This window comes from Colobus angolensis, unplaced genomic scaffold (assembly GCF_000951035.1).
Source record: "Colobus angolensis palliatus isolate OR3802 unplaced genomic scaffold, Cang.pa_1.0 Scaffold204, whole genome shotgun sequence".
Taxonomy (NCBI): domain Eukaryota; kingdom Metazoa; phylum Chordata; class Mammalia; order Primates; family Cercopithecidae; genus Colobus; species Colobus angolensis.
The window spans coordinates 4,032,024-4,046,412 of NW_012115200.1; the positions used below are offsets into that span (position 1 = coordinate 4,032,024).

The 14,389-nt window shown below is 57.7% G+C and overlaps 1 protein-coding gene across 1 annotated transcript in view; it reads left to right on the plus strand.

Annotated features, from left to right (window-relative positions):
• The window catches only part of INPP5A (inositol polyphosphate-5-phosphatase, 40kDa), a 128,354-nt gene that overhangs the window by 90,677 nt on the left and 23,288 nt on the right, over positions 1 to 14,389 (plus strand). Inside the window, exons 8-9 of the mRNA XM_011941971.1 lie at positions 7,980 to 8,075; positions 8,233 to 8,307. Of these exons, the coding sequence (XP_011797361.1) occupies positions 7,980 to 8,075; positions 8,233 to 8,307 (171 nt within the window). The remainder of the gene's footprint in view (positions 1 to 7,979; positions 8,076 to 8,232; positions 8,308 to 14,389) is intronic.

Here is a 14,389-nt window from a genome sequence, read left to right on the forward strand (position 1 = left end):
TGGGAGGCTGAGGCAGGAGAATCATTGAGCCCAGGAATTCAAGACCAGCCTGGGCAACATAGGGAGTCCCTGTCTCTACGGAAGATAAAAAAGTAAAATTAGCCAGGCACTGTGGGACAGGCCTGTAGTCCCAGATACTCAGGAGGCTGAGTCGGGAGGATTGCTTCATCCCGGAGGTCGAGGCTGCAGTGAGCCAGCCATGATCGCATCACTGCACTCCATCCTGGCCAACAGAGGAGGACCCTGTCTCAAAAACATAAAAATAGAGATAAATAAAGAAAGGCACACATCCTGTCTTGGGTTGACAGCATGAGATGGGCTGGCCAGATCTCCACAGCCCGAGAGCGGTCAGCTCTGTGTCTGTGGGCCACAGGTGGTTGGTCTCGGCCTGGTTCCTGGTGGACAAATGCTGCAGGTTCACACCGCGGGAGCTTCTTGGCATCTGTGCCAGGAAAGTTAGAGCTTCCTCATCCGCGGAACCCCAGCCTGCATTGCACCCAGAAGCGATAGCCCTGAATGAAGCTGGAGGCTGCTCTTCTCTCCTCAGAACCCCGGCCCTCATCACACCCAGACGCGGATATCCTGGAATGAAGGTGGGCGTTGGTATCCGCGTCCGCTTGCTTACTCAATGGCTGATGTAAACTGCAGCTGGCTGCAGCACCCGCAAATGGCTTCTTTCCAAGATGTGGCCGTCCTCTGCAGAAAGGATGCATACTTACAGAGAAGGCACTCGCACCTGTGGGAGAGCGAAGGCCAGGTCAAAGCTGTGTGGGGCAGGAGGTGTCCTCACGAGCCTCCTGGAGAGAGCCCCGCTCCCAGACGCTGATCAGCAGCGGGGCCCACAGCCCTGAGGGGCAGTTGCTCTGTGAACCTACTAGTTAGTGCTCCTGAGCCAGGCTGCATCAGACGGGGCCAAGGAGAGCTGGCAAAGTGCTCCTCACAGGTGCCTGTTCTGTTCCTGATGGACGAATCCAGGTCAGTCCTGCGTGAACACAGAGCTCAGAGTTCCACCCTGAGAACACACTCTGTTCCCCATGATGCAGCCCCAGCCTGGGTGTAGCCTGCAGGAGGAGGCCTTTTCCCCTTGATGCAGCCCCGACCTGGGCCAGCATGCGTAGCCCTGCCCTGCAGCAGGAGGCCTTCGCCCAGTGGCACCAATCTCAAAGGTGACACCACGCCTTGTCCTGAGCAGAGAGGGTGCCCACCACCTCTGGAAGTCAGCCCCAGGCCTGAGCGAGAAGGCCGCCCCTAGCTTCGCTTGCTGGCCATTAGTTTCAGACGCTGCCTGCCATCCCCAACTGGAAGGCGACTGCATCCCGTCTGGCGCCCGGTCAGGCTGTGTCCAGCCAGAGCTTCCCGTGCAGGGTTTTACTATTTTAGTCATTGCTGTTCTTCAGGGAAGTCTTGGAGACTGGCACAGCTTTCCATAAATTACAGCTCCGTGAAGCAAAAAGTGCCTGCCGATGAGTTTTGGACCATGAGGGACACCCATCTCCAATGCTCCCTTCCCGGTGTCTGGAATCCATGGTGAACCTGGGCCCTTGGTAGCCAAGAAACCCATCATTAAAATTCATGATGCTGGTTTGGTCCTCTTTGCCGAGATTTATCATTGACAGGCATCCTGCGTCCTTTGGCCCTTTATTTAACTGCTGAAGGCATTGTTTTTAAGACCATTTCTTTTACAAGAGTTTCCTTTCAGATGTTCCTACCAACATCTGTTTGTGGCTGAAATTCGACCCAGCCGGCCTGCGCCTGCCCCGCGCCCCCTTTGTCCCCGGCCTTTGTTTCTGATTTCATGCTATCAGAGGTCTGCGTGTTTTTCTGCATGAAGTTGTCAGCAGGATAAAAGCTCAGGCGCAGGGTCACGTTGAGAGGGGTGGGCATGAAAAATTGGTAAAATGTGTCTTCAAGCCCACCCACCAGCGCTGCACACAGCCCCAGCAGGGACCAGGCCCGGGAGTGCGGGCAAGCCCCTCGCGCCGACCCCGGAGAGCCGGACCCTAACCCTGGGGCTGTAGGCTCTGCCCCTTCCTTCATTCATTCATTTGTCCCGTGGGTATCAGTTGGATATCTGCAAAGTGCCAGGGGCAGTTTGCTTCCGAATCAGCACTTTCTTCAAGACTGGACTTACTCCTCCTCATGTGTGGGAAGGAAACTTCTGAATTGCTAAAGTCAGTGGCTGAGTTCACACCACCCCCACCAGCCCACAGCGGTCACACCCTTTGCTAAGCTTGCTGCCGGGCAGCCTCACTGGAGCCCAGACGCTACTCTCCCAGGAAACCCGTGATGAGGACTGGGGCGCACACGTGTGCTGAGGACACCCTCCAAGGCCAGCCGGGGCCACGTCTCAGCCTCCTGGTTTTGGTGCATTCACTCTGGTGCAGACAGACCATGGCTGAGCATGTGGTCCCAAATTCCATCCTTGGAATAGAAGAAGTTTTTGTTAGAGAAAGGACTCCAGCCACAGTGGATTTCCACCTGCAGATCTGTGTCTTGCTACACTTAAGGGCCAGGCTGGATGGGCCCCCACAGAGGTAGCGGAGTGGCCGGCTCTGGCCAAGCTGCTGGACACCACTGTGGGAACAGGTGCACCCGCAGAGCTTCTGTGCCTGCTGAGGGGCTGGGGGTCGTGGCCTCAAGGAGCGGGCTCATCTTGTTGCTTTCTGCTTTAAGGTGGTTTTTCTTCTGGTTGGATGAGAAAAGTTAGTTGAGGTCCCCAAGGGTTTACTCTGCGCTGAGTATGTAGGAACTGGCCTGATCCTGGGGCCACATGTGCGCCACCATCCACCACCCACAGGCCTCCTAGGAGGCCTTGCTCTCGCAGCAGAGGGACCACCGTCTCCGAGGCAGTGACCAGGTCAGGAATTCCAGGGCCCCCAGGAGGGTGGACACTGCGGCTCCTCTGGCCCGCGTCTGTGGAATCGGTGTCGGCGGACATTCCGTTCCCGGTAGGATGTGCCTGTGGGTGTCGGGCAGATGAGGAGTTTCAGTATCATCTCCTTTAGGGGGTCTCGGTTTGGAGGAAAAAAGCCTCATTCTCTTGGTGATGGCTTAATTCCTTAAGAACGCACTAGAATCTGCCCCTCAGTAGCTGCCTGTGGTGTGTCTAGATTTTGGGGCAACGTTGGCTTTGTGGTTCATTTTTACTGTATTTAACTGTGAATACCCTTTTGCTCCCTGCATTGAGGGGAGAGAGAAGCTCATTTCTCAACAAGATGAAGTTGTTGGGGTTCCCAGGCTTCATGAGGCCGGGCTCTCCCTGAGCCTGAGGCGATCTTCAGGGCCGACTGGCTTCCATCCACTGAGAAAGGTCAGGATTCAACCTCAGCCTCACTTGGTGCAGCCGCCATGGTAGACTTACCGCCACAGACCACGGCACCATTGTCCCTCCCGAAAGTGCCATCCTGGGCCCGGCGGTGCAGCCCATGACAGCTTGCGAGGCCTGGGCTGCCCGCCTCTCCCGTGGCACAGGCTGGGGGACAGGGTCTGCCCGAGCCAGTGGCTGGTTCAGGAGGTCACAGAGGTACACTTGCCTCTGCTCCAGAGGAGCTTGGGCGGCTCTGGGAGGGCCTGTGGACACAGGGCGACGCGGTGGGAGGGTGCCATGGCCTGTAGGCCTTTGATCTTGGGGCTGGTGGTTCTGCCCGCCCGCCACAGAGGACCAGGTCTTCTATCCCCTCACAAGCTCCTGGAGGCCACAGTGCTCCTGGGGACGCCTCCCCGTTGGGAAGCTGAGGGCTGGAGCTGTCACTGTTGCCAGGCTCTGGCCCTAGAAAGGAGGTTTGTGGCCCCGGTGACTAATGGATTCCCTTGTCTGCCTGGGAGTGTGTTGACAACCAGGGAATAACCAGGGAATTGGACTCTCCATGTGGCAGGAGGGGGCATCTCCCAGCCTTTGCTCCTGATTGCTTTTCCAGCACCTGAGCCGCACCCCCGGGATCCCAGCTTTCCCTTCCCGAGTCCAGGCAGCGTCTGTGCTGGGCCCTGCCGGGACCTTCCTCCTCACGTGAGGCATGTCACGGCTGGCACTGGCGCTGGCCCCGGCCTGGGCCCCGGGTGTGGTGGGCCCGCGGTGTGTCAGGCCCCAGGCGTGGTGGGCCTCAGCTGTGGTGGCCCCGGGTGTGGCGGGCCCGGGCGTGGTGGCCCCGGGTGTGGAGGCCCCCGAGGAGAAGTGTATCCTGGAGGTCAGGCGGGTACATGAGAGCTCCCAGCTCAGCCACAAGAGCAGCACGTGTTGCCCACCCAGCCTCGCCCAGGGCTTTCTCCTGCCTGCACTGAGACCCCTCTGCAGGATCTAGAAGCCGAGCCTGGGGTAGGGCCTCAGCGGCGACGGCATGCTGCCTGTGTGCCCAGACGGCTTCTTCTGAGCCCAGAGTGGGCCCCTGAGGCTGCCTGTCCACTTGGCCCAGGCAGGGCACTCTGGACACCTGGTGATTCCAGGTGGAGAGTGGAGCTCAAGCACCTGCTGGCTGTGCATGCAGGGTCCGGAGGCTATAGCCAGTGGGGATTCATTTCGGAGAGTACAGAACAACTTTTTGTTTTTATAAACCAGCTTTTGAAGGTTGCATTTAAAAACTTGGGCTGACAGGGTCTGAGAGGATGCGTTTGCCTTTAGTAGAGTTTTGGATTTTGTGGCAGAGTGTCCGTGACAGTTGAGGGGGTAATGGGACAGATTCAGCTCCCGACACGAGACCCACTGCACAGGTGCACATCGGGGCGGCTCTGTCTGCCCCAGCTCTGTGCACATCAGAGTGACCGCGTGATTTCCTCGTGCAGAAAATAGCTCTTCTGGGCTGACACCTGTGCCCGGGGCCTGTGGACGCCCTGTCCAGGCAGCATGCCTCCTTGGTTATCCGAACAGTAAGAAGAAACGCAGGAATTTCTTGATCCACGCAGGCAGGTGGATGACCTGGGCACATGGCGTTCCTGTTAAATTCTAAGTGTGGATAAGACGGCTGCCGGGCCGCTCTTTCCAGAGCCTCTTCGTGCGGCTACTAATAGCGAAATACATCTTAGATGGCTTTTTAAACATAGCATTTAGGGTATTTGTTTCTCCTTTCAAAAGAGAAGAATCCCTTCGGAAAGTAGGCGAACCGGAAAGGCCCAGCCTGGCCGCTTTCCGCATGAGTGGCCACGACTTTGCTGGATTGAAAGGCGAAGGGAACAGGCCAGCTTTGGCCCGTTCAGCCCGGCCTGATCACTCCTTTACAGCCTGTGAATGAGGCAGCTCCGGGGAGGGGTGGGGGTGGCCGGCCCCTTCCTGGGCCCTGGGGTCCATCTGATGTTTGTCCTTCAGGAGCCCGCCTGAAGTGCTGAGATAAAGCAGTTTTTAAACAGTCTCCCGCAGATGCCTTTTGGGAGACAGAGCCATGAATTTCCTGAGCCGTGTCCTGGGGTGGCTACAATGGCCGTCTGCCTGCCAAGGCTTCTCCCATTCAGGGAAAGCAGCTTAAGCCACTTAAGCCCATTAGCATCTGGATGGGGCCGGACCTCCTAGGGATGCAGCGATGGCCAGGGTGGCCCGCTGCGCCCTGGCTGTTTGGGTGCTTGTTCTAATCCTCACACTGTTTGAAGGCTCCAGACTGATTTGTGACACATGAGTCCAAAAGCCACTTTGGAGGCTTGACCCGATCAGCCGGTCTGTGCTCTGAATGTCAACGGCCTGCCCTGGAGTGTGCTTTGGGGATAGCGGGTGGCCGCCTCCTGGCCCAGGCTGGGACGCTGCACACCAGCCACGAGGAGGTGGACGCTGCATCTTGGCAGGAGGCGGGTCAGGCTGCCGAGGGGCCCCAGAGTTCCTCTCAGTTCCTGCTGAGCGCACGCCCAGAACCTACACAGGAAGGCCGGGCACCGGCCCAGGGGCGTCCTCCCGATGCCCGGCTCTGAGCCCCGACCAGCACCCGGGGCATTGGGGTGCCCCTCAGCAGCACCAGCTCCCAAGGGCCCTTTCAGGGAGAAATTTTTAAAACCAAAGTTACTTTTGGTGCAGTTGTCATTTTATAAAACGAAACTCATATATTATTTTCTTAAAAAAAAAAACAGCTTTCTAGTCCAGGTGCAGCTGCTCACACCTGTAATCCTAGCACTTTGGGAGGCTGAGATGGGACAATCGCTTGAGCCCAGGGGTTCACAGCCAACCTGGGTGACATAGCGAGGCCCTGTCTCTACAAAAATTTAGAAAATAGGCCGGGCGCGGTGGCTCACACCTGTAATTCCAGCACTTTGGGAGGCCAAGGCGGGCGGATCACAAGGTCAGGAGATCAAGACCATCCTGGCTAACAAGGTGAAACCCTGTCTCTACTAAAATGCAAAAAAAATTAGCCGGGCGTGGTGGTAGGTGCCTGTAGTCCCAGCTACTCAGGAGCCTGAGGCAGGAGAATGGCATGAACCCAGGAGGCGGAGCTTGCAGTGAGCTGAGATCATGCCATTGCCCTCCAGTCTGGGAAACAAGAGCAAAACTCTGTAACCAAAAAAAAAAAAAAAAATTTAGAAAATTAGCTGGGCATGGTGGGTGCATACCTACAGTCCCAGCTACTCGAGGGGCGGAGGTGGGAGAATCACTTGAGCCCAGGCAGTCAAGGTTAAAACAAGCCTTGATCACGCCACTGCGCTTAGGCCTGGATGACAGATCAAGACCCTGTCTCCAAAAAAAATTTTTTATTAAAAACAAGCTTGACTGAGGTATAATTTACACATAAACTATAATCGAATTCTAGACTATCCCTCCATATAATCCAGTTCAGACTATCCCTTCAGCACCCGCCCCCGTTAGTTTCCTCCCGGTCCCCGCAGTCTCCTCGCTGCCTCTGTCTCTCCGGCTTCGCCTTGTCTGGGTATTTTGTGTAAATGGAATCTACAGTCTGTGGCCTTTTGTGTAAGGCAGCAGTGGCACTCTCCTCCGTCCACACCAGCGATGCAGAAGCACCGGTGCCTCTGCCTGCCGTGGGCACGGGCCCTCGCTGTCCACATGGGGCTTTGATTTCTCCCGGATGTGGGTCTCACACTTCCCTCCCTTTAGGGACTGACCCTCAGTGATCACTCCCTGCATTGTCCTGTTAAGGCAAGAAGAATTTTCAAAACAGGCCTGAGTGTCATCCTTCACAGTGATCGGCGCCGGCTGTCCGTCAGCCAGGACCGTGCCTCCTGGAGCAGCTCAACTGTGCAGTGTGGCAGAGAGGTTGGCACTCACTCAGCCTCTCTCCTCTGCTGCCCAGACGGCTGCCCCTCCCGTAACTGGTCGGGCCACTGAGCATCCGTGGGCACCAGAGGCCACAGCCCTGACCCTGCGGCACTCCTGCCTCAGCCCCTGTCCTTGGTCCTCCCGGCCGGTGTGGTCTCCAGGACCCTGGCGGAGCCCCGAGCTCTTCTTGGGTCCTGTCCGCCTGCCTCTGGGCCCCTGCCCACCCCAGCCTGCACCCCAGGGACTGGTTTGAGCCAGTTAACACCACAAAGCAGGCGTGTGATCTTAGCCATCCCTCCCACATCAGCTTCATCAGATGAGCCTGTTGAGACCATTCCCAGTCAAGCCTTCTGCAGCCCTTGCCCGTTGTCGCAATCCAACAGCTCTCAAGGGAGTTCAGGGACGGGAGAGAGCGAGCGGGAGGAAGCTGGCCAGGTGCCCCCACAGGCACCCTCTGTGCTGTTCTCAGTGCTGCTGTGCCTTCGGAGCCTGCTGGTCTTGCTCTGGCTTTTGCCCCGAAGCAGCTCTGTGGGCAGCAGCAGCTCTGGGGTAGCCTCACGGCTGCAGCCACGCTTTGTTGGGGAGCAGCCAGCCCCAGGCCCTTCGCACGTGTGAGGGTCAGCTACGTGTGAGGGTCAGCTACTGCAGGAGTGGCCCCTGACCCCAGGTGTGGAAGTCTGGGTGTGACACCAGCTGCTGTCTGGAACCGGCCATCCCGTCCCACTGACTCGGGCTGTCGGGTGGTGCTGCCATGGGCAGGTCCCCCCCGGGACTTATCTCCGTTGCTGTCTTTCTGCAGACGCTCTGCACAAAAGCCACCATGCAGACGGTCCGGGCCGCTGACACCAATGAAGTGGTGAAGCTCATATTTCGTGAGTCGGACAACGACCGGAAGGTGAGCGGGGCCTGTGACTGGGCGGGTGACACATGGGGCCTGCGCGGGACTCTGCAGCCTCCCTCAGAGCCGCCCTGCCTGCCCGGGGCATTGGGGCCGGGGGACACGCACAAGGCTGGGGGAGCTCAGGTGCTCATGGGCCGCTCTGACTTCACAGGTTATGCTCCAGTTAGAAAAGAAACTCTTCGACTACTTCAACCAGGAGGTTTTCCGAGACAACAACGGCACCGCGGTGAGTTTGTGGTCCGGTGTGGCAGCTCCCCCGTCCGGGGACGCCCATGCCCCCAGGCCCTCCCATTACTTCTGCTTACCTGGGATCACCCTGCCTTGTCCCTGCCACCTCCAGGGCTCAGCTCTGAGCCGGTGCAAAGCAGACTGCCGGGGACACACGTTGGGTGCGTCCTGCACCCCAGGCCGGGTTAGGTGGAGGCTCCGTGTCACTGTCCTGTCCACAGGCAGCATGACGCTCACTCAACCCGTCAGCTTCAGAGACCCCCACGTGTGTGAGGGGAGACGCTGGTGCTCTGGGGTGGGGGGGAAACCCCCTTGTCTCAGAGTGGGCCGGCAGGGCCTCGGGCTTTGCTGTGAAGTGGGAGACTGAAGGGAGCAGGTTCCCCACACTCCCGTCGCTAGATTTGCTGTGTGTGGGTCTGTGTGTGGGCACATGTGTGTGCGCTAGTGCTTGCGTGTGCACATGTGCACGGGAGTGCGTATCTGCATCTGTGGGGTGGGTGTGCCGCTGTGTGTCCATGAACACGTGTGTAAACTGAGGTGCGTGTCAGTGGGAACGTGAGGCTCAGGTCAGTCCACGGAGAGGCGGCCCCTGCCAGAGGCAGCTCTGGCTGCTGGACCTGCTGTCGGTTTTGAAATCGTGATTCTTCCCTTCGAGGGATTAGTGTAGGCAAGCGCTGAGGGTGGCCTACACACTCTTTTTACAATTTTAATTTTTTATTGTGGTCTACTTTTGTCCCATTTTTAGTGTATTTACAAATGTTTATCAGCGTAAAGAACCAGGAACCACGTAGTACCTGGCTGGGGCCCAGTGTGCGGCCTCGGCTTATTGCTGTAAGCGCGCCCACTGTGGCGAGTCCAAGCCACACGTGCTGCTGTGCGCAGTGAGCCAGCATCCAAGATTTGGAAATGTCGGCATCGGTTCCTAGGGCTGTCCCGAGCCAGCTGTGGTCCCCCCGGCACTGTGTCAGGGCAGGTGGCCCGTCCTCAGGAAGCTGTCGGGGCGTGGCTGTGGGAGAGGTGAGGGAGCACAGGCGGGTGGACCCAGGCTGGTACAGCTGCGTTCACATCGTAGCGTCCTGGGCCAGCTAGTTGTCCGTGCCTCAGTTTCCCCTTGTGGGGTGTGAGGGCTCACGGGTCAGTGCATGCAAAGTGCTTAGGGAGAGCTGGAGCCTCTCAGTGCCAGACAGAGGGGCATGCCCAGCCCAGCAGACACTGCCAGCCCCTAGTCCCAGGCCCAGAACCTCCACTCCAGGATGGCATTTACTGCCTCCCCAACGGCCCCCAGATCCCACGCTCCTGTCCTCTCGGGAAGTCACTTCTGCCTCCTGCCCCTCATCAACCCAGAGCCCGAGGCTCCCGTGATGCCCACGCCTCCGTGGTGCCTGGGCCTTCTGTGCCATGTCCCTCTCACCTGCTGCAGGAGCCCATGGCCCCTTCCCCCACTGGGGTCGGGTCAGGCCTTGGTGTCCTGTCCCCACAGGGCCCCATTGGCCTGGGAAAGCCTGAGGTCTCCTCCTCTTCTCTCCATCCAGGCAGGCTGGCTTTCCTCCTGCTCTATCTGTGGGAGGCACCGGGCACTCTCCTCAGCTCCACCACCTGTGCCTGTGGAGCCCCTCCCCCCTCCTTCTCAAGCCTCCAGAGCCTGGTGGGGCGGCCTGCCTGTGGCTCCCACTGCCCCTCTGTGGCTCTTCCTGTGGGACTCTGGGCCCCAGGGTGCTTCCAACTGCAGGACACTCCCAGGTGGCATATCCCGGCCTCATCAGTGGGGAGCAGGGAGAGCCTGGGGAGCGTAGGTGTCTGGGTGGAGGCGGGCGCCCAGGAGGTGTCTGGGTGGAGGTGGGCGCCCAGGAGGGAGACAGGGCTGCTGTCCTCGCAGCTGCATGGCTGCCGGAGCTTGGAGGAGGTGCTTTCGGGGTCCCTAGCAGGGCTGGCTCCTCAGTGCCGCGAGGTCTCCAGGTACCTTGCACAGGGCGTGAAGAAAGTGGAGGGTCCCTTGGAGGAGGATGCCAGGGCGGCCAAGAGAGATGGAATGTTCTGGAAGGAGCAAGGTGACAGGGAAGAGGGAGGCTCCCTGGGCCACAGGTAGGGTGGTAGCGGGGGACAGGTTCCAGCTGGGGCTGCGTGGAGTGGGGTGCGGCGTGGAGAGGGCCGCGGCGTGGCGGGGGTGCAGCATGGAGGGGGCACTCGGCGTGGAGCCGGGCGCACGGCGTGGAGAGGTGCGTCCAAAGCATCTGGGAGCAGTTGTCTTTCATATGGGTCCAAAGCCCTCCTTTTCTCTCAGCATTTCGGCACAGAGCACACCCCTGCTGTTGGCAGCCACCAAACCATACAGTGTTTCCTACCTTTAGAGGAAAACTAACCTGAATATTTGAGAGAACTTTTGGATTTGATTCTGAAAGAAAACACGCTGGGGGGCTGAAGCCACGCGAGCACCCCGTGTGATTGCGGAGGCCCCACGCCCTGTGTCGATGACGTCGGGAGTCCCGTGCAGAAAGGCGGCCTGAGCTCAGGAGGCGCCTTCCCAGGCTGTTTCTCATGATTTCTCCAAAGAGCTGTGAGTGGAGCCGATGGCTCGGCATTGCTGTCCTGCTACTCAGATCCTCTCTACTTGATGCCTGGGACGACGGTGCCTTCGGGAACACCCCGTGGGTTCCTGCTGACCTGGGTGCCGGCACACCGAGTCAGTCGTGCCCAGAAATTGGGAGCTGTCCCCATCGACGTAGGGTCAAGATGGTCAGCCCATCTCCACGGTCCGGTTAAACACGCAGCACCGCAGCCATGGAGAACAAACTCTCCGTCTGCAGGATGGATGTGCCTGCCCTGGACGCAGCCCCAAGTCCATCGCATCCTTCATCAGCCGCCGGTCTTGTACCCGTCTGACAGAAATTTAATTCAAGCTGGCTCCTGAAAATAATTATTGTATTTTAAGAGTAGTAATCATTGGCCGGGACATGATTGAATGTGTCCATGCCTATTGACTTTTCCTATGATTTATAGCTTTGTTTAGTCGATATTCCCATCGAAATTGTATAATTAATTATAAGTGTGGCTGTCAGGGCTGCAGGATGGAGTGCCCTGGTGAGGATTTGAAGAGATTAAATTTTCTTCGGCTGTCCCAGGGCTGGGCTTGGGAGTGTCCGCAGCGCCGGCCTCTCGGAGGGAGGTGTTTTCTGTGTTTAGCAACCGCTGTAGCCTCAGGTGCATTGATTTTCTGGGCCTCGTTCCTTTATCAGCGCCGGTGTCTCTGCGGGAGCGGCGGGAGCCGCGGCCGGGACAGCTCCTGACAGATGCGCAGGATCAGCCACTGCTTTGTCATTGTCCACACGGCCCTGCTGCCTTCACTTTGTAATGAAGAAGAATGTGGGAGACCATGCGAAATTGGCGATCATGTTTGTGAAAAATCTCAGAGAGATACAAATTATCAATTCAACAGCAGCGCCTGCAGCTTCTAATCAGAAACCTCTCCTGTCTGGTATTTTGTTCCAGCTGCAGCAGAGGCCCTCACACACTTCATTCTGGGGGCGACAGCCCCCATGCCGGCCGTGCAGGGGCGAGGCTCCCTCCAACTTCTCAGAGCCAGTAGCCGAGCAGGGACATGCTGGGACCCTCCCGCCCCACAGGATCCCCCCGTCACATGGCCACCATGGTCCCTGCGCAGCTTTGCATTTGCATCACGGTCCTGCGAACCTCTGCCTCCCCTGTAGGCGGGAAGGCCCCAGGGGGTAAAGACCACGTGTGCAGAGTGTCTGGCACAGTTCCTGACGCAGGAGCAGCACGGTGAGCCCGCATCTGATGAGGATGGAGGCAGGCCCAGGCCAGGACGCCTCTGTCAGGAGACAGGCTCACGAGTGAACAAAGGGGATTCCCAGCCGGCTGCCCCGGGGTTTTCTCTCGGACACCGGGCTCAGGGCTGGTGAGTGCGGGTGGGGGCGAGTGCTTTTGGGCCTGGGGGCATCACAGTGGACAGCGGACAGCCTGGGGCCCACATCCCTCCACCCACTGGCTCCAGTACGTTTAAGCAGCTTGAAGGTTCAAGTTCATTTCAAACCACACATGAATTTCCTTTTATTTTTGCTTTGCACTGCCAAAACTGGGGGCCTCGTAACTCAGAAGACAGGGTGGGAAAGTGGCTTTGGTCCACTGAGCAGTCCTGAAACACCACCACCCAGGCAGGACGCTGGCCGAGGAATCCCATTCAATCCCCTTGGGAAGGAGGGGGCCCCGGCCACCGAAAACCTTGGGCAGCCCCAGCCTGCTCCTCCTTCCTGGAGTTTTCCAGCTTCCCCACAACTTGGCTTGGGGTTGTGCTTATCGGAGTGTGTGTGAGCGTGTGCGCACAGATGTATGTGAGCAGGCATATGCATGTGAGCCTGTATGAGTATGCGTGTGTGTGTGTGTGTGTGCATATTGCATGTGAGCAGGCGAGTGCATGTGCGAGCGGGTGTGAGCATGTGTGAGTGTGCGAGCATGTTCATATGAGCATGTGTGAGCAGGCGTGTGCATGTGAGTGGGTGTGTGGTGGGGGTGGTTTGGTTTTTAGTTAGAAAGTTCAGGCAGACCCTAGCAGCAGCAGCTGAGGCCTGAGGGAGGCCCTGGCCACCCAGGAGCAGGTGCTGACCACAGAGGGGGCTCCGGGGGCCTGACGCAGCTCTGCAGGTCTCTCTTGGAGACTGGGGAAGCCTGGGGAGTGTTCAGTGGTGACAGTGAAGCCACCCCCTGCGGTCCAGCCGTGCGCGTATCCAGACACACGTTTGACACATGGACCTGGCACCCCTGCAGTCCAGCCATGCGCGTATCCAGACACACGTTTGGCACATGGACCTGGCACACACAGCCCTCAGACACATGTCCAGGCACACCTGTGCACACACCAGTGTGGAGTCACCTCTGCCTGGGCCCCAAGGAGGCATCTCCAGAGCTGCTCGCAGGGACCCCGTCATTGGGTGGTTGGATTTGCAGCTAAGCAGTAAAGATGGCAGCACACTCAAAATCCGCCTGGCCTGCAATTCCTCAGCCCGGTCAGGAATTGAAGAGCAAAGCAAGGGTGTGTGGTGTGCGTTGCGGGGGCAGTGTGTGTGTACACGTGTGTGCATGTACACGTGTGCACTCGTGTGTAGTGTGTGTGTGCATGTGTGTGTACCTATGTGCACTCGTGTGTGTACGTGTGTATACAGTCATGTCACATAACGTTTCAGTCAACAACAGACTACATATATGACTAAGGTTCGATATTCTGACGATGAGGCTGAAAGCTTCGGGCAGCACTGGTGTGAAGGAGCCACTGCGTCGCCAGCCGTGGGAGAGTCTGGCACACGCAGGGATGCCCAGCACGTGGTACTTCAGAGTGACAATAAACGACTGTGTTACTGGTGTCTGCGTTTCCTCTCCCACACTTCTTACCGTTACTGTAATGTACTCCTTCTACTTAATAAAAAAAGGTGCCTGTAAATAGCCTCAGGCAGGTCCGTCAGGCAGGTCCACCGAGAAGGCGGCGCCATTGTCACAGGAGATGAGGCTCCATGCGGGTGGTTGCCCCGAGGGCCTTTCCATGGGACGCAGAGGTGGCAGAGAGGAGTGTCGATGGTCCTGACCCTGTCAGCCTAGGCTCGTGTCTGTGTAGTCATCTTCATTTTTATCAAAAAATGTTTTAAGATTTTGAAATATTAAATATAAAGAATAGGCAAAAAGTTTATAGAATATATAAACAATATTTTATACAGCTATACAATGTGTTTTAAGCTCAGTGTTATTTGACAAAAGAGTCAAAAAGTTGAAAAACATTAAAGTTTGTAAAGTAAAAAAGTTACGATAAGCTAAAGTTAACTTATTATGAGAAAATACATTTCAGTACATTCTGTGACTCTCAGCGCTCAGTGCTCGGTGTTTATAAAGTCTGACATTCTGTCACTCTCAGTGCTTGGCGTTTATAAAGTCTGCAGTGCCCAGTTGATTCCAGGCCTTCCCACTCACCCCCGCCTGCTCACCAGCTCACCCAAGCCCCTTCTAGCCCTGCCAGCTCCCTTTGCGGCCCCACAGTACAGCCCAGGCATGGAGCGTACACGCACTGTGATGTCCCTCAA